We start from the raw sequence: 19,687 nt of genomic DNA on the forward strand, positions 1-19,687 counted from the left end.
CCCCCATTCTGTACCTTCCCATTTCTCTCAGTAGTATACATGGTGTCCTCCCAAATAGGCCAAGCGCGATCCTCCAGTTGGTATTTACAGCTCAGACTCTCTCCAGGCTGCAATATTGAAATCTACCGACGACAAAGGATTCGAAATCACGCCCACGTTAAATCTCCGTTGATCCTACCAAGCCGTCGATGACGTTCACAATAGGAAAGAAGCGAACGAGACATTTTGCCGGTATTCGTGTCCACTTCCAAGAGTAGAATCCCCTTATTGCTCCATAATGCAACGTTGAACGTATGGCCGCGCGGTATCGTTTTGCCAGGGGCATTCCCCAGGCGGCCCATCATTCAATTCCACGTCAGCTTCTTAAAACGAAATCGATAGCGGTTATGTAATCGATGCCAGATACCCTTCGAGAACCGTGTTTGCCTGGAAAACACAGTTACTCGATTCCGTTCCGGAGAAAATCGATCAGCGGTTGCGATTCCGAGGGAGACGGAGCGAGAACGAGGAATTTATAGCGATCCTGTCCTTGACTGACTCGCGAAATCTTGTTACGTATCGATTACGGCTCGTGTTTGGACGAAAACATTGCTCGTACCCCCTTCGTTCCCTTGGTTGCGCGGAGGCTAGGGCAAGGTTCTTGTCTGGCTGGACATTTGGAAAGATAAGCAACATTTCATTTAATTTCCATCGAAAGGAAGCCTGATAAGTGGAATAGACGGAAGGGCGATTTTAGTGGGGATAAAACTTTAAAATAGTGGTAACGGGTGTGTGTTTCTTTATTAGAGAGGAAAGTTCTAATTTAATTCTTAACTCCTAAATTAGCAGAGCTGTTAGCGTAGAGAGTCAGTGTGTGAAGTTATTGGGTGCTTTAAATGTTTCACAGAAATACTTGTGAATTCTCTTAATTAGACTACATAGAGCTTTTATTTCTACTAAAGGAAACAGTCGATTTCAAGAAGCCTCAGTTTACTCCGATTGAGTAAAAATGTTGCTTTAGAAGTTTACCCTTTTGGGCTGGACGACTAATGGATGACACAGAGGTGGAACATTGGTACCAGTCACCCCATATCACTCTACACCCTCGATAAACTGTTTCTGGCCACGATATCAACGCGTCCCTCGCCAAACGCCAAACGCAACACGTTATCCGACCGTGGAATGACGGATCTCGATTTTAACCCTTTAACGTACACCCCAGTGACATATATGGGCACGCCTGTTCCACAGATCTGTGTATGCCCCTGACAGCCACCCTCTTATTTTTATTATATTCTATACGGGATTTCTCTTACTTTCGTGTTGATAGAAATATAATTGAATTTTTACAACCCCCCACGCGTTTTTTTTATATTTCTTTTGCGCTCCATATTTATTAATCCTCCCCCGCGATTTTTAAAAAATTTTTTTTTCGCTCCAATTTTCCCGACGAAACAATTCTATTCATATCGAAATCAACCCTCGATCCCAGGAAGACCTTGTCAAAAATAAAATATTATTTCTCCGTGACCCAGAGCTCCATCTTTCTCCTCATTAAAAATAAATTTGGTCCGGAGGGGTTAATTGGGCAGCTGAATTTCGATGGTCCATGGGGCAGTCTGTCGGCGATCAGCTTTGAACCCGGTGGCGAGGCACGGTGACAAAAATCGCTTGGCAAAAAATTCTTTACCATAATTGAAATTCATGAAAAAGCGCGCGCGATAGGAAGGGTGGCAGGGTGTCGAGCGATAGAGATCGATTAGCTTGTCGCCCGCCGAAAGACCGCAGCCAGTGGCTTTTTCGTCGAAAGGGGGGAAGGCTGGTTTTGCGGGGTTGATTCGCGGATGATATCCGGCCGGCAAGCACTCTCGAACCGTGTGCAGCCTTTCCTGCAACAGGAGAGGGGGTTGGAGGGGGCGGTCAGTTCGGTGGCATATTATCGGAGACGATTTGCATTCGATGACACCATCCTGCCTGAAACGGTTTTTCTTCTCCTTCCTCTGGGCAAAATCGACCCTTCGTCATCGATACCCTCCGAGCCCCGACGATTTACGTTCTCGATGCCTCGCGAGCCTCTGGAATTTATGGTTCGAACGGCTTGGATCATGCTAGTGTATAGGACGCCTCGAGTATCGACGCTCCGTGACGATTTATTTGTTTATTTAATCATTCAGGACTCGGTAGCTGCAATTCAGAGCGTAGAAGAGAGGGAATTGAGCTGGTAGTAACGGGAAAAAATAATTTGTCACGCGTTAGACGTTGTATAGTATGTCGGTTCAATTATTCTTTATATTTTTGCTCTCTTTCTTTCGTGTATTCAATTATATTCTGTATCCTACAGAATGATTTAGGTTGATCGATACCCAGGTATTCCTGAAAAGGATCCAAAAGCGAGTTTAACGTTTAACGATGCCAAACAATTGCTCGTAACGCAAATTGTACTATTTACTTGCTTCCCAACAAAACGAGCAAGCCCTACCACTAATCCTAATTGCATGCCCCGAAGAATAATCGTAATTGATTTGGGTAGTCAACCAACAGTTCTCGTGAAAGGGCAACCTTCCTACCTTGATCCATACGAGCTGGTCTATTGATCTCGAGCAAATAGTACACCAATTTTTGATGCTGGAATTGGATAGCTAGACCCAAAAACATCAAGCTTCTAGCGAAATAAAAAGATACAGGATCTCCTTGGGGTAAACAGTTTTGCTCCCAGTCGCAGTTGAGTAAAACCTTTACAAATTGCCCTATAAAGCTTTCGCAATTACAGAAAAGCATCTAAAGAAGATAGAACGAATAGGAGGCGGGGGAAGGGGTTGAAAGTATCCCAATTTTAAAACCGAATAAACTCGTATCGCGTTATCGATAGCCATTCGCAGTGATTTATTGAAATTTCCACGATCCGTTTTACAAATTCGCCCAAAATTCATTTTTCATTGTACGGAACATATTCTCTGCACGTGTTTTCTTAATCGAAAACGTTACAAACACTTGCGCCGCACGGACAATATCATGTGTCGTGAAAAATTAATAAAATTCGCCACGCGTTACGTAGAAACAATGAGAGGTGCTCGCTGGACATGACAAGCGGGTTATTGTTAACAATTGACAAATTTCCTGGGGGGTTACAGAGGAGGATCGGTTCGACACATGCCCGGGGAGTTTTGGAGTTCCGTTTGAATAGTAGATGAAGAAGACATGGGCGATGTATTCATTGTGTTTGTTTCATTTGGACAAGTTTTTGTATATTTCGCGTTGATGAGCTTTTGAGTGTCGATAGGAAGCATTTAATAAGGGCATTTAGAAGGAACTGGAGGGAAGGACTCTATTGGGAATACGAACACTGGAGTTAATTAATTATATCCGGAACTCTGAATATACAGATATGTATGATTAATACTAAATTTTTATTGAACGAGTAACGCCATCGAGATTTGTTTATTCTCTATCTGAGAATTGTGCTCAGCTCTGTGATCGATCGACCATCGATAATTGCCTCGATAGACTGGTGGGTATGGGTGTAAACGACTCCCAATCGACACCGATACCGAGCACCGATAGAACGTTACCGACAATCGCGTCGATAATGATGTCAGCAACGGATTAACTCTGGTCGTGGGCGACCGTGCGTGTACGGGAGCGTAATTAATCGTGGGACAATTAGTGGTTATCACGGCGGTGGGCTGCGTGCGCGACGACGACACGTTTACGAATCCCTCCGACAAGGACTCGCGATTAGACCGTTCTCGATCCTCGAAACGACGTCGATTACTCGCTGCGTCGGGCAGCCTTGGACGACTACCATTATGTCGCCGGAGCGATTGATAAAAATAGTTATCGAGCTATCGATTGCGCGGCGCAGACGGAAATACTTGAAGGAGGTATTCTAGTCCGGACGCGGAAAAAGTAGGGCGTTTTTGGAATTTTGTCGGGCGAAAGATACTCGAGATATCGAGTTGAAATTTGAAGGACACGTCACAGGAGGGTTTAGGAGGGTTGTATAAATGTTTGTGTTTGTAATTGAAAGTTGCAGAGGAGGTCGAGGAAAAGTTGTTAAGGTTGCTAAGGTTTGAGTTCAGGTACATTGCAAGCAATTTATTTATTTTCTTTAACTTCAATATCCCACTCCTCATCGATCTCACGCATCCTTGCTTGCAGCACAACGTCTTAACGACGCATACATATAGTTGGAAAATAGCATCTGAAATATTCTCGACAATAAAATAATTATACCCCGATGACTGCATGGTGGCAATAGTTCCTCCAGTGAGTACTCCTGAGCTCGACATCGTAACGTTTCTAAATTGCAACGACCCAGTAGGCGAGTAAACGGTTGGTTAATTCTCGGGGAAAGAGATTCGCGTGGCTGTGGGTTTGTCGAAGCAATCCGGTGGCGGTTAACAGGCGATTAGTTGAAACGGCTGGGGGCACGCAGCCACCCTCGGCGCGTAATTATGCAGGCGAACGCGCGTTAATGCGCATCCAATGACGTCACGGCTCGCATCGATGGGTCCTTGAAACCTGGCCTGGAAGCTTTCCACCTTGTCGCGGATCTTTGTGCGCTTTTTGCGCAACCACCGATCGCGTGCGTGCGACACCGATAACGTCGACCCCTCCAGCTCCCACCCCCGCAGGGGTAAAAAGAGCGTACACGCATCTCGCGGGAAAACGGAACGAAAACGTTGGCTCGCGTGCTTTCCGCCACCGTGGCCACAATATGACCCAGTTTCGTCGACTCGACCCTCTCCGTCTTCGGTATTCGATCCCTGGGAGGTCGACAGATTCGAGCTGGCCAAGCTCGATCACTGGATCTGACCGAACATCTTCTGCTAAGTTGATCTTCTCTTCACCGACGTTTGTGGACGAACTTACCTGGGCGTATTGGTGGTATAGTCGTACAAAATTTTATTCGGAGAGTTTTCTATTTTATTGTTTCTATTTGGAGTGATTTAGACTAGGAAGATATTCATCAACTTATAGCAAAATAGAAACAAAGGAAACTACAGTAGTAAGATAGTGACGTGCTCGCACGAGACTCGACCACAATCTGCAATCGATAACCACCCCCCCCTAATTTTTCATTTCACCCGACACAGTCAATCCACATTTAATCACGGACTTTTCCTGTCACCAAGTGGAGTGGTCTCGAGTCGATCGTTCGGTAATTGACAATCGCCGGTAGTTAGTCCGCAAAAAGGGAAACGCGGAAAAAGAAATATTGATTCTTACACGTGGCAGCAGTACTCTCGCGCTTCGGTGCAACGAGCCGCTCGCCAATTAACGGAAAGATTAATTGCGCCGCCGAAGAAGAAAACGACGAGAACGAGCGCGTCGCGAGTCGAAAGATCGCCAAGGGTGTCAAGGTTAGGCAATTTGGCCTCGGGGTGCGTCCCGGGGATGATTTACTTCCCTGCTAGTCGAGAAACTAACCCTCCGCCTGGAACGCCGTCGAAACTATGCTCCGATTCAGGGCTGGACTTTGTTGGCTCTGTTGCATTCAACTGCGTAGACCTTCCAGAACTTGGCCAGACGAATCTCAGCTTCCCCAAACGATGTTCGATCGATATAAATATGGACTCTGCAGGGCGACACTTGAATTGTTACATGAAAAATTCTTTGGGAGGAATGTGGTACATATTTTTGGGGTTTTTTCTTTTTTTAAATTGCAATCAGTTATTATCGAGAATTATTAGCATCAGTCCTTTAATAAAAATCACTGGCAAACAAACCAACAGCTCAAACCGAACGAGACAATGCCCGAATCCGAGTCAATTTCACCCTCGTTGTTTCCGAATTTCGCGTTCGTTGCTTACCAAATAATCGACACGGCTGCGAGTTATCGCAACGGGTATTAATTTCTCGCGGAGGTAATCGATAGCCGCATCGATGAGCGGCACTCGACGAGGCGCGCTATTCCCGATATCCACGGTCGACGCCAGACGCAGCCATTGTTTCACGTCGAAGAAAAAGTAAAGTACCGAAGAACGATCTATGTTTAGAGGGGCATTAGAGGGGTTAGAGCTACCGAGTGGCTCCTTTTTTTCTTTCTTTCTTTTTTTTTTTAACCCCCGACCGTGTTAACGCTGCATCGAAACCGTGTCAAGGACAACCTCGATCGGTCGACACTTCCGTGACTCGAAGCATTCGAAGCCCCCGACCCCATCGATTCCCCGGGATCGATCCGGAACTCGGGGTACGGGTCGACGGCAACTTTTTCGCAAATTTTCATCCCGCGAGGCACGACACAGGATGTTCCACGCACGCGAGCAGACACGATCCGAGGGAGTCTTCGTTAAAGTCGTTCTTGTCGCGGAAGAGCGCACTTTCCACTGAAAGCCGGAAGTTCACGTCTCCTCGACACAAGAGAGACCCGAATGGTAGGATTGAAGAGCGGAAAGCTCGGTGCACGCGGCCGTGTGTGTGTATGTGTGTATGTGTGACCCTTTTTGCGCTCTCCGCGTTTTATGCCGCACAATTGATTTCGCGCGATTCTGTCTACCCCACAGAGACGCTTGCGCCAAGTTCATTTTTGTGTCGCCACCTGGTCTGGGCTCTTGTTTCTTTCTGCCTTTCGTCAACCGAACGATCGATTCTTCGTATCGTTATTCCAATGTCATCGCTTAGGTTGGAGAGCTAAGACGCCAAGAGTCATAGGACACTTTGAGAATTTTACGGGGCGAGGGATTGAAAGAAATGAATAATCTGTTTGGTGGAGTTTCTTGATTGAGATGATTGATTAAAAATAGAAATTTATTACAAATTTGTTTGAATTTAATGCGAAACAAACGACATTACTTTCCAGTCTACATAATACGATTCACTTTATACTCTCCTAGCAGAATTCCCTAAATTTAAAGCACTTTCTATCTCTTTCGCAGCCTTTATATCAAATAATCGAGTTGTCCTCCAGGATAATTGATAATCGAGTTGTCCAGTTGGAGGTTGTCCAAGGCGCGGGAAGTAATCCGGTCGGTCACGGTTAATTTCGAAGCCATGGCTGACCGTATCTGGATTGAATTCCCGTGCCGAGGAAGTCGGGGAAGACTGTGGGCGACGGAAATGGAACTTCCGGATTGTTTCCATCGCGCGGCACTCTCGGCGTTCCGGAGTTCGCGCGTTTTCGACCCGCCTAGTTCACGATTCAGTCTGGACGGGTCGCATATGTGGCGTGGTATCTCGTTAGGGTGCCTCTAATTACCATCAGCGCGGATTAGAATCGATATGAAGTCGCATCTCCGATGCAGCACGCGTTTCGAATGAAATTCAAACATCCGTCGACGTTCACCAACTCCAAATCGTGTACTGGTTCGCACGCGGGAAAATTAGCATTCTGAGAACGACTCTTGAACTCGACAAAAATCGGCTGAAATAAGAAAATTCGAAGGGTTAAAACTGAATCTTATGATACTTCCTCGTAAAAGAAGAGTCCGCGGGAGCACGTTCTCAATCGGACCAAGCACGGATTCGAAAAGAATTGCGCAGCGGAGGCGTGGACAAATTCGGACGTATCAAACGCAAACAATTCCACGGAGAAGGAGAAAATCCCTCTGTCCGTCTGCTTCCAAACTAAACTCGGAGACCAAGAGGAACATTCTCGATCTCGACAACAAACAACAATTCTCTTCCGGAGCGTACCGTCCGTTAAAGTCACGTACACAATGTCGGGTGTAATTCGCCAGTTTCCCTGACCGTCCCGACGGTTATCAGCGAATGAAACATCCCACGGCGTGTCCTCGAGCAAATAGTCACGCGAATGGCGACCGTTGCAACGTGGAACGAAGATGCAGCGCTGCGAAATAAAAGCAAGGAATTTCGGGCGCCGATCGAAAGCAATCTGCTCAGCGCGTGCAACTTGCGTCATGCAAGGATATAGATGTAACCGTGGAGGGAGTTGGGAGGGGTTGGTTGGTCGACGCTGTGGTTGATGTCGATTTGGTATAGAGGGTGGCTAACCTTGCTTAAACGTCTCACTCCTTTGTGATGATGGGAGGAAATGTCGGAGGAAATATTAGGAAGGGGATGATTTTTCTCAAGGTTGTATTTTCTTTAAAGACGTATGCTTGGATCGGCAATAATATTCGGATAAAAAGATAGCCTTTAAGAGACCTTGAATAATAAAATTTAATGCGAGAGTTGTTTGAGAGTTAACACTTACTCATTTTATTTTAACCTGTATACATGGATGAATTTATTGCTTCAGGTTTCAGAATTATTGTTTGTAAAACGAAATGCTTTCCATTGAGAAGAAGCGCTCCGAAAATAATGTCTTCATCCGACATGACCCCCATTAATCAAAAACGAGCGCGACGTTTAAAGTGGGCAAGTTAGACAGGACAACCTGTATATAACACGACCGCGCGATTGTTCGGTGCGATTGAAATCACGCGAAGCTTTACTTAACGGCGAACTTGCGGATTTCGAGAACACGGATATATTCCCCGTCCGCCTGCCCCCGCGGCGGCTTTATCTACCCCCTCGACCGCCCCTTAATGGCGCCTGGGATGTTCCTCGTGCTGGGGCGCCTCTAATCGAAATTCTCTGGCATCATTTCGAACGGGAACCTTTTGTAACATCGCCTAAAATATTGTTATGTCGCCTTTGAAAAATATCTGACTCGTGGGTGAGTCTCGATAAAGTTTTAGATCAAGGGTACCCTTGCTGTATCAAGAAAGAGTTGACAATCATAGACAGCTTTCGTTTGATTTATTGGAAGAATTAACATGAACCGATGAAACACGATTTCTTCACCTAGTCTTTTTATCTATCAAGCTCGATGAATTTTTCTCCACACATTTGTTTTCCACGCCTCGTTCATCGCGAACTTTTTCAACGAAATTCTGCTTTTTCGCACGAGCCAGTATAATTAACAAGCTCCACGATGTTCCGCGTTTCCATTACAAAAATCCATTCGTCGCTGAAAATCTCTTTTTCGCGTCTCCACCCACGCTTTGAAAAATGTCAACGAGCGGTTCAGGGATTAATTTAATCCCCAGCCCCGACACATTTGAACAAATTCGAAAACGAAGTGGCGGAACTTTAAAGTGTGACTACTTTCCAGCGAAATGTCCTATTTAAACAACATTACAGTCGAACAAAAATCCGTCCAGCGGCGCACGGGCGTCCGGCCACGAAAGGGTGGAAGGAAAACGCGACTCGGTCGAGCACGTCCGCTTTGGTTTGCCGTAGTTGGAAAATAAATTATATTATGAATTGGAGTGCGATCTCACGGCTCGATAGGCCGCGTGTAGATGATATAAGCGGGCGTATTGTGTTGCGATGATTATCGTCCGCGGCACGCGATCGCGCCGGAGCCATGATTTTCTTTTTCATTTCGCTTTTTATTAACTCCAACCGGTTGGGGTGTGCCCGTCACGTTCGAGCTGCATTTATTCGAGCACGGCGTACGTAACGGGGAATCGAGCGCAAAGGCTGGTAAATGACGAACGACCACGAGCCGTCTAACCGTCTAACCTAACGGATAATAGACCAAAGAGACGAGGGGCAATTTTATCGCCGGAGGACGCGTGAAACGCAGGGAATTCGCGTTTACGGATCGTAAGTTTGAGAGACCACTCTACCTCGTTGATCCGGAAACTGATTGTTTCACCCGGAAACTCTCGCCAAGTTTAAATTGAATTCCACTTTTTATCCGATCGTGGACACAATTGTGATCGCTTATTTGTTTCTCCGGAGCCTCTGTTATCATTCTAATTGTTGCGCCCGCCTGGCTCCTTTTAACGACTTTTTAATCGTACAGTTAAACTTAGTTTAATCGCTTGGATGTCGACGGGAATAATAACTGCAGTCTGGAAATTCTAAATATCGTTGACGGGTCGCGAGTTAACTGGTGTTTGCACTTGCATTCTATCTATTATTTTCAGGTGTTCTCAGACATAGAAATTTTTCACCTAAATATCGACTTCAGATTCGTGTTCCTCGTCCTCGAAAACTTTAGAAAATCATGCTTTCGTCAAAATTAAAAAATTTTTTTAAAGTTATCCTATTTAGGCCCTACCGTATGGCATGAACTTGATTGGCATGATGATAGTCTACTTGAAAATTTTTAATTTTTGATTTTGACGAAAGCATGGTTTTCCATGTTTTTAGGGGTGTGAGACGCGAATCTGAAGTCGGTTTTTAGATACAAAATTGCTATGTCTGAGAACACCTGAAAATACGATCGTAATCGTAATTATGTCCAACATTGATATTAATCGGGATCTACGATGTTTGGAGCACAGCAGGGTCGCATTGGAAAGTCGAAGGTCGCTGGTTGGTACCAGATACCAAGGACGCGTCGAGCGGAGATTGCAAAGCTCGATAAGGGCGTTGTTGATCTTTGGAATGGATCGAGCGACGTGTGTTTGGCTTTTATTTATAGTTTGATCGGTGAATCCGAGAGCCGTGGAAGGGCGACAGAGAAGGCCGCTGATGAAAAAGCTGGTAAATAGAGAAGCAACGATATCGAGGCTCGAACTTTGTTCTCCGATGAATGTTGGCTCTTTCATTATACGCTCAGGGCAAATCGAGGTATCGATTCCGCTAACGAAACTTTCTGCACGGGATTCGTGCGCGGGATTTCGATCCGCGGAAAGGGAAGAATAGGGAAGGGTACGAATTAAAGGCTTTACAGGGCTGTTTTCATTGTAAAAAAATTCCATTAACCAATTCTACGTCCTGGCCACAACAAAGACAAAAGTAAATTTCAGCCAATCGAGCGAGGGAAAGCCAATCTAATCTGCTTCGATCCGATAGAGTTTCGATTCGGCTCCGACCGACAAGAAGATGGTGGTTTGATCTCGTTTCCCTAACTCGATCAGGTGGTTCTCCTTTTTTTCTTTCCGACAGAATGAACCGAGGCGCGAGGAATTCGAGTTTCTCCCCGCTGCGTTCCGGTTGAGCGAGCCTCGTTAAAAACTTGTTTACGATCGCTTGTTTCAGTTTACGAGCTTTTACGCGAACTCGGCGGCTACCTACCCCCGAAGAGCATCGCGCCAACCGACATTACACCGCTAGTCTCGAGGCTGTTGAGGGTGAACGGCGCGCCGCTCTTCGACTTCTACGTGGACGTGGATCTTTACGATCGCACCAGGTCGTCCGTCTTTCTGGATCTGCCTACCAAGCATCAGGAAAACGCGTTCTTCGCGGAGAACCTGGTGAGTGTTCACTGTCGCTGTAAATCCGGCCGGAGCGACCACCGATCGGAGGTTTCGCTTGCCGTAAGCTTTACCACTACATTATACTGAATCATAGAGGTGTGCATTGCTGACATGAAATTTATTGGACGTGTCCTGAGGGAATGTAGATTGTATTAATTGAGCTTCAGATTGATATACAATGTTTTCCAAAATAGGATTCTATCCATACTAATTTTAGTCCAAGTAAAAAATTTAGTTACATTAGTACGAGAACAAAAATTATTCAGGTGCGAAAGGGTTAAAGCCATTCCCAGAAACTCTAGCAAAGATTACTCAGATCTTACCAACTTCGTATTACCAATTCTCTTATTACTCCCACTCGCGGCATTTTCCAAATCTTCTTATTAATCGATTTCTCGAAGAATTAACGAGCGGGATTAGGGTCCTCCCCCTTGGAATTCGAGACTTAGGGGATGAATACTCCTCAGGGCCGTACAGACTAATAGATAGCGCGTTTAAGCGAGGAAACCCCAGCTAATTCCTCAAGCAAACCTGCGGCGAGTTCCGGCGTGGATATAAATCCTGGGGCCACGGCTCTGGGCTATCGGTAAATTTCGTGCCTGTCTGTTATCGCGTCCCGGGGTTGGACCAGACCAGACGCGAGCGCGGAGATTTTGTTATAGGCCTCAGGGTGCGGCAATCGTTGCAACAGCTCGAGGGACGTGGCAAAAACATCTTCGTTATTCATACGGATCGCCTAATACCCGGCTTATCGGTGGTCGGTGGACTTAAGCCAGCGCACATGGTGTGTTGGCGGAAATCGATGAAGCGGTCCAGTCACGCTCGGTTTTTCCCGATTGGAAACGGTTGCTCACTCATTTCGATTTGCCCGTCGATTAAACGCCGCGACAGACCGGAGATTTAATCGGGTCTGGATCGGATTTTCGCGACTATTTGCGCGGGAAGCCACCTTAAGCGGCGGGTTCCGTCTCGAGTGCATCGGATGGCCACGGAATACCCAAGTAAATAGACGTCTCGAACAGTCGAGTTTATGAAACTCGGAGAGAATCCTCCTCTGTCCGCTCCACTATTGCACAGTTGAATCTTGTGTGATTAACATACTTCCATTCGTTAATTTTATATAGAGTGCATTGAGTCACGAGGTCTTCTAAACATATTTCTCCAAGTAGGTCCTTGAAGTAGAAGTAACTGCGTTCCTCGCCACTAATAAATTCTATCAGTCAACCTACAAACGCAGAACGAATAAACAACAAGAATCGAGAGTAACCTTGCTCCCAGCGATATTATTCTTGTCTGGCCAAAAGTTGGCAGACAAAGTATCGATGCTCCACGAAGAAAGAAGCTGGCCGACGGTCGCAGAAGTTCGCAACTTTTCAGCCTACGGCGATGGAAGTTCGGACCTCGAGTTACGAGTATCGGCTCGTTTCGAGGTGAAGAACGTGCCGGGCATTAATTATTCTCTTCGTTCTTTTATCCACTTCCGACCGCCATCACGTCTCGCGATGATCGTGTTCGGTAAACTAGCGCTCTCTTCTATTTCCCCCTGGCCAGTTTAGATCGGCCAGGATCCATAATTTATGGCCGTGTTCGAACACTCTGCTCGAACGATGGACGGATATACGTCTGTATTTTACGCGTACGTACTCCTGGAATCTTCGATTCCATAGGAAAGCTAAATAGTTGACGTGGTGCAGGACTTTCCAGAAATTTCAAAACCTTCTAGATAAGTTTAGGGACACGTAGTATATCGCGAAGTAAATTTTTATTTCAAATTTCAAATTTCTTGAGAATCCTTGCTTTAAACGAGAGTAGACCATGCAACAGATATCGCCTCGCATAGAGGCGCCATCTTGAATGACAATCGGCCCTTCTCGACGAACTAAAAATATTTCCGTCCTCTGCAAGCCTTGCGTATTCATGTCCCTGCAAGCCCAAACTTCTCGAACACGTAGTCGCCCTGCAATTAATTCCTGAATACCCCTCTGCCATTTTACACAGAACCCTCGGCGAAAAACGCGCGAGCTTGCAGACGGAAACCGGGAGCGGGGGCGTCGGGCAATTTGACGGGGAAATTTTCGTCGAGGACGATCCGACCGGAATAGGATTAACCAGTGAATTTCGGATGCTAATTACAAGGCCGCCGAGACGAAATTGCAACGGCGACGAGAAGCTTATTGGGCCGAAACGAGGACGAAGCTTTGAGATTAAAGAGTGTGCTGCATGATTGGCGCGGGCGCGATCAAGTTACTCGTTACAGTCTCGCGATATTTTCGCGACCGATCGACTAAACTCGCTCCGGGATGAGACGTCTTGGAACGGTAGAGTGGCGGCGTTCCATCATCGTCCAGTTGTTGACTGTTTTCTTGAAGTTGCTTGTTAGGACAAATTCTGATGTATCGATGGTTGGGTATGAAGAGCGATGGGTCATTTATCAGAGTCCGGGGGATGGACGGTTAGTTGGATGGGTAGTTCTAGTTCATGGACTAGGTAGATTAATCCTTTGCACTCTTGTCTTTTTCTATATTTAAGAAAAATGGCAAAGATTATTCGTGTAAGTACAGGTTGGTACCCGAGCTACTTCTAGATCTATTGGGCCTTACGTAGTACGGCAAATACTAGAGCAAATATCGTAGAAAAGTGTAATAGTCCAGCACGAACATCGTTTGAAAGTAGACCACGCAGGCAAGTAAAAACAGTCCTTGCTGCAATAAAGCCAGAAAAGCCTGCACTGCCCCAGCAAAATTTAGTAGTTTACTTTAAAAAAGACCACTGAGTTACAGTTGTAGTACCAACGTACCTTATTTATGTACATTGCGCGTTACTTTCATTCACTTTCGGGCCATGAAAGCTGTCCCTCCCTCTGAAAGTTGCGCATAAAATATACCTCGGTACTTGAATTCCTCCAAAAACTAATGGGCATGGAAAAAAATGCTGTGGGCGAAAAAGTCGGACTTTTGGCGAGTTTCCAAACCATTTTTCCCCCCGTTCGCAAGTAACGGTCGGAAAATTGGTCGTACCGTTACTGGCCCACTCTGTGTACCGTTGAGAATTTGTTAAAAAAAAAAAAGAAAAAAAAAACCAGATTCACGTTTTACGCACGTGCAAGGGCGCGCGCGGCAGGTATAGAAATTTCGAAGAACGGTCTCCGTTCTCGGGGAATCAGAGACTCGAGACGCTTCGAGGGTGTCTTTGAATGCTCTCTTCGTCGAGTCGAGAGTTTTCGAGTAGTTTTGCTGCCGAGCGTTCTAAACAAGGCCTTGATCTTCGATCGACGAGCTGCTCCTCGACTCCTTTAGAACTCCGTACTGGCAACCAGCTGCGATTGACGAAAGAGACGAGTACATTAATAAAAGATGCAGGGATCTTTGTTAGGGGAAAATTAGATGCAGGTGGAAACAAAAATTAGTGGACGTAATTGGTGTAATTCTGACTCTATGTAATTTGTCTCTTCTCTTGATTCCACTTTAGGGACGACTCGGAGAGAACAAAATAGGAAGGATAATAAGGAAATAAATAAATCTAAGAAATAATAAATATTCGTGCCATCTGTGTCTATTACAAGAATTCGTCTCGATTGAATGATAGGTTTGATGTTTCCAAGTAAATATTTCATTATAATTTTTATAACGAAAAATTTATTTGGAAACATCAAATCTATCATTTCATTCAGACTTTCCTCGATAGAGTGTACGAATATTTATGGGACTGACTGTAGGACACCCTGTTCTTGGGAAGTCCCCTCGTAAGGGGAATTAATTAGCAGATAAATAATCGAGGTTTCTCATTAGCCTTGGCGATAATTCCTCGCCAGAACTTTTTAATAGAAGCTCAGGGAAACGGTTAAGGGTTGAAAGGGTTCTATCGAACAATTGTACGGAGTACAGAGGTGTCCCGGTGGATATCCGCGTTCCCATGGACGTCTGGACCTCATTGTCTATCCTGTTCCTTGTGATCGTGATAAGAGCGTAAGGTCGAGGGGATTTTAATACTTAAGCTCGACAAAAGACACCCTCCTCTCGTCGTGACGGCACTTTAACTTGCCTGTTAGTAGACCCGTTGGAGATTAAAGACAGACGGACACGGGGAAGAAGCTCTCCGGGTGTAGGGTTTCGCTCTGCTCGTCTTTTCATTGGGCCAGTGCTCGAACGTCTTTCAATTTCATCGAAGACAGTTGAGAAGGGGGACACCCTTCGATCGATCCCCGTTAAATAGGTTCGATTCTGTTAATCGTCGAACGCTCCATTGGGGTTGCTTGGGGAACAATGCGAAACTGTTTTGGCACGGTGCACTGGCATCGTCTGTACCGTCAAGAATCCTGCCGGGTGGATCTTGATTTGCTTGAGAAGGGTAAATTGAGTTAGTTTGCGAGGCAGCCCTGTTCGATCTGGTCTGATGTAATTTATTTATTTGATAAGGTACCGATGCTCCATCGCAAGAAGCCATAACAATTGATACAGTGCAACGATTGCACCGAATATGATTAAAAAAGGATTAAAATATCACCTACAGACGGCGATACATTTTGTTCGAGGTGTAACCAAGCGCCTGGAAGTGGGTGGGAAACAGAAGTCACGGCAAATATTTAGATACGCGGATGCGCACATTGGCAAACACGTTCGACGCGAAATAGTTGAGGCGATACTTTTCAGCTGAAAAGACACCCTTATATACAGTTTATTTTATAGAGAAAAAGAATTTGGGAGCTCAGCGTTTCTCGATTTGTATTGTAAGAGAAAAACACTTGAAATAATATTTATATTTTTTTGGGGGGGGGGGGGGCATCTTGTTCTTCAGGGTGGGGAAGCTTTGCGTGATCCAGAATTTTCGTGCCAATTTTTAAGAAAAATTTTTGAATTTATATTTGAATTTATATATATATATTTATTCAATTATATAAAAGCACCATTTTGTTCCACAACCTCTCCACCTTTTAAGGAATGTACACCATATTTGTTTTCAACCATTTCAATATATTCTGACCTGTACCAAATAGCTTTTCGCCATACAGTGTGTGAATTTTCAATGCCAGTTAAACGATTATCTAAAATTGTAAAACCGATATCACTTTCCAGTCCATGTAATACACCTCGGAAACAAGAATTCTACGCACGAGAATCCCTGCCGTATGCCTTTCGGTACTCAATAAGAAATTTCCACGGTACCGAAAGCGCGATATTCTCGGGCTTTCAACGAACGCTTCCGCTCCGCTATTTCCGCGACAGCGTTTCCAATCTTATTACGTTTCGGCTCGTATCGCGAGCGACAGTCGCGGTAATAGTCGCAGTAAAACCATCCCTGGCCGACGTTCGCGCGTATTCATTTCAATCCGGCACGGAAAGCACACACACGCGCGTTCGATACTGCTTCCAGCTACGAATTCGATATCGGCAATTGATCCAAGAAGCTCGCGCCACGGTGAATTTCAATCGAACGCCCGCGATGCGTGACGAACCCGTGGATGGATTCGATACCAGAAAAATTCAATTTCTGTGCCCAGTCTCGGCGAATTGGCGACTCTACTCCATCCAGGCGGATGCTATTTACATTATTTTCGACAAGAGGTTGGGACACGACTAAATCAAACTTCCTCCGCAATCAGTTTCCCCAAGATGGAAACTTGGTCACAGAGGTCGGTAGATTTCCCGCGGATGGTCCCTCCGTTGGCGATATTTTCGTCGAATCGAGGCAGCCATAGGAGCGCGTGCACACCGGTGCAGCGAAAGCGATACGAGGGAACGATAAGCTTAACACGGAAAGTACCATAAATCGTGGAACGGCGGCTCGCGGAAACTCGGTCAGTGTTGGAAAGCCGGAAGGCCTGGAAACGGAGAGCATGTCGGTCGGGGTTTCGCGGCTCCTGTTAGCTGGACGTTGGACACTGGAAGACCGGGACGCGTTGGGTAGAACGGACAGGAGGACAAGCCAGACTGGAGCCTGGAATTCCAGGCGAAAGTCGAAATAGTCGGGGGCTGCCTGGCCGACCGCCAGAATCCGCAGCTGACACCCTAAAGCTATCTCACTAATTTTCCGACGCCCCTCGCGACTTGACCTTGCGATTCCTCCCATTCCTTTCACTCTTCTGCTGGTGCCAGTTCTCGCACCATCTTTTTCATTTAGAGAATTGGAACACTGATTTGTAAGTGACGCCGTCATGAAACGTTGAGACCCCATTTGTATTAAAAAAAAGGGATTTATTTCATTTTGCCACTTAAAAAGTACACTCTCCATACAATTTCAGAAAATTCCTACATCTCTATTTCTAAAACTCACATCGCTACAAAACCAACAGGTCTCCCAAAAATCGCACTTCCATCAGACTCCTCTCAGGCCATTTTTATCTCCTACATAAACACATCCGAACAAATATTTTCCTAACCTTCAAGACCTGTACAATCATTCCCTTAAAAGGAAAAGTCGGGACTCGCATCCATTTCCTCGGAATTAATTCCCCAAAGTGGAATTCGACTACTCCCCCTTAAATTTATCAGATTTCTCCAAGCGTGAAAAGTTGAACGTTGAATGGCAACAAAAAAGGAACGCCACGCAATTGAGTTTCTGAACGACGGAACTTTCGTTTCGTTTCAATGTAATTTTAATCGTAGCTGTTGGAGTTTCGTGGGCGTTCTCGTCCCGGCGCGCAGATTACACGGTCGCGACGCAACGTGTCGTGTTGGCGTTCCATTTCGTAACGTCGGGGTATCGTTTCATTATGCTAACGAAGTATCGATTATGATAATGCACGGAAGCGATTGAATTGCGTAGAATTACTATTACAGCGGGGACGAAACGCGACCGCCCTCGCGAGCGTTGTTATCGCGCTGCTTTTGAGGATCTTCGCGGCAAGATAACGCGACTGTAATTGAAATCTACCGATTATGTCGACTAATTAAGCGGAAAAAAATATTGCCTGGCTTCCAAGACCAGGGAGGATCGAGTTTCAGTGGTATGTTTGTTCGATCGATCCTTTTTTCCAGGAGGTAAACACGAATAAAAATGAATAAAGAGGGTGGGTATTCGTGCGCTTCATAGAAGGACTAAGACTTTAATTAATTTTTCATGTTTATGAAAGAAGATAGAAGGAATGTTCATACAGGATTTAATACTCTCCGAGATCCATCTGAAACATTTTGAAAAATGTGAAAGAATATCGAACACAATGTAACTGCACCAAATAACCCGAAATACATATTTCAGCGCAGTCGAAGCACGTAACTGATTTATCACTGGCAGAGACGAGCGAAATTCTGATCCAGATAAAACCGTCGAATGGAAAATGAAAGATAAACGACTTCGCATACATTATTCCGTAGAATAAAAATCGGAGTCTGAATCGTAGGTTGAAATATTTTAGAACGAACGAGTACGAGTTGCACTAATCGTGTTGCCTTCGAGTGTAAGGAAACGGAAAGAGGGAAAACGGTGACGGAGGATTGAGTGTGCATTTCGAATGCTGAATTGTAGATTCGCGTGCATTTCATACGGTTCACGCGTCGTCGTTAAAATACCTCGTTAGCAACCATTTCCTGCATTGTCACTGATCCGTTCCCCGATCTCCATGATTAATGGGATGCTCGCGGCGAGGGTGGTTTAATATGCCTCATATCTCTCCTCCGTTACGAATCATTAACAAAATCGATTCACCTGTACTAATTGATACTGCGATTATTCGCCTTGAACCTGTCGTCGGAGCTTCTCGAGTGACCCTGAGGATCTGGTGGGGGGTTATTAATACAAAGTGACAGTAGGCACCAATAATCTACAATAATCACCCCTAAGCAAATTCCTATTTTTAAAGCTCCCATCGCTACAAAACCAACAGCTCTCCCAAAAATCTCTCAATCATACAACCATCCCCTAAAAGGAAAAGTCGCGACTCGAGTCCGTTTCCTCGAAATTAATTCTCCAATGGGGCTTCGTTTCTCTTTGGAAACCAAAGGTTTTCTCCAAGGGAGAAAAACTAAAATACAGCACACTCGATTTCCTCCTGTCGTCAGATTTTGATCAAAACGTGACCACGAGGGAAAATTAGCTCGGTTAATTTTTTGTCGAATAATCGAGCCTGGACGGGGACGACGCGCGACTCCGTAACGCGAAATCCGTTCCATTTTAAGAGGTTCGAGTAAGCGGGTTTTACTGTACGTGATAAAACCCGCGGATGCGTGCAAATATACGTGGCGATAAAAGGGACGCCTGTGTGTAACGCGCGGTTCGATACTTGGCACCCTCCACCCTTGTTTGCCAAATCGTTACACGCTTACCCCGTTTAACGCAGTTCCTCCGACGGCAGACTTTCCATCGTTGGCACCAAACCCCGCCGCGGAATCGAGCGCGAACTCGAGCTGAAAGCCATTTTATATCCACGAGGAAACTAGGCTGCGGAGTCATCTTTGGGAATTAATTTCGCGAAAACGAGCATTCGTTTCCTCGGGATTAATTTTATCAAAGAAAACTTTGGACCGGTGTAATTGCCGAGTTATCTTCGAGAAACTTGGTTGTGCTAATTAAAAAACTATGTCGAACAATTATGGTACGATACTGTAAACGGGACT

The 19,687-nt window shown here is 45.5% G+C and overlaps 1 protein-coding gene across 2 annotated transcripts in view; it reads left to right on the top strand.

Annotated features, from left to right (window-relative positions):
• The window catches only part of LOC128880046 (neprilysin-1-like), an 82,055-nt gene that overhangs the window by 33,182 nt on the left and 29,186 nt on the right, over positions 1 to 19,687 (top strand). For both annotated transcript variants that reach the window (XM_054129708.1, XM_054129707.1), the window contains exon 6: positions 10,921 to 11,135. In XM_054129708.1, the coding sequence (XP_053985683.1) occupies positions 10,921 to 11,135 (215 nt within the window). The remainder of the gene's footprint in view (positions 1 to 10,920; positions 11,136 to 19,687) is intronic.

This window comes from Hylaeus volcanicus, chromosome 7 (assembly GCF_026283585.1).
Source record: "Hylaeus volcanicus isolate JK05 chromosome 7, UHH_iyHylVolc1.0_haploid, whole genome shotgun sequence".
Lineage (NCBI taxonomy): Eukaryota > Metazoa > Arthropoda > Insecta > Hymenoptera > Colletidae > Hylaeus > Hylaeus volcanicus.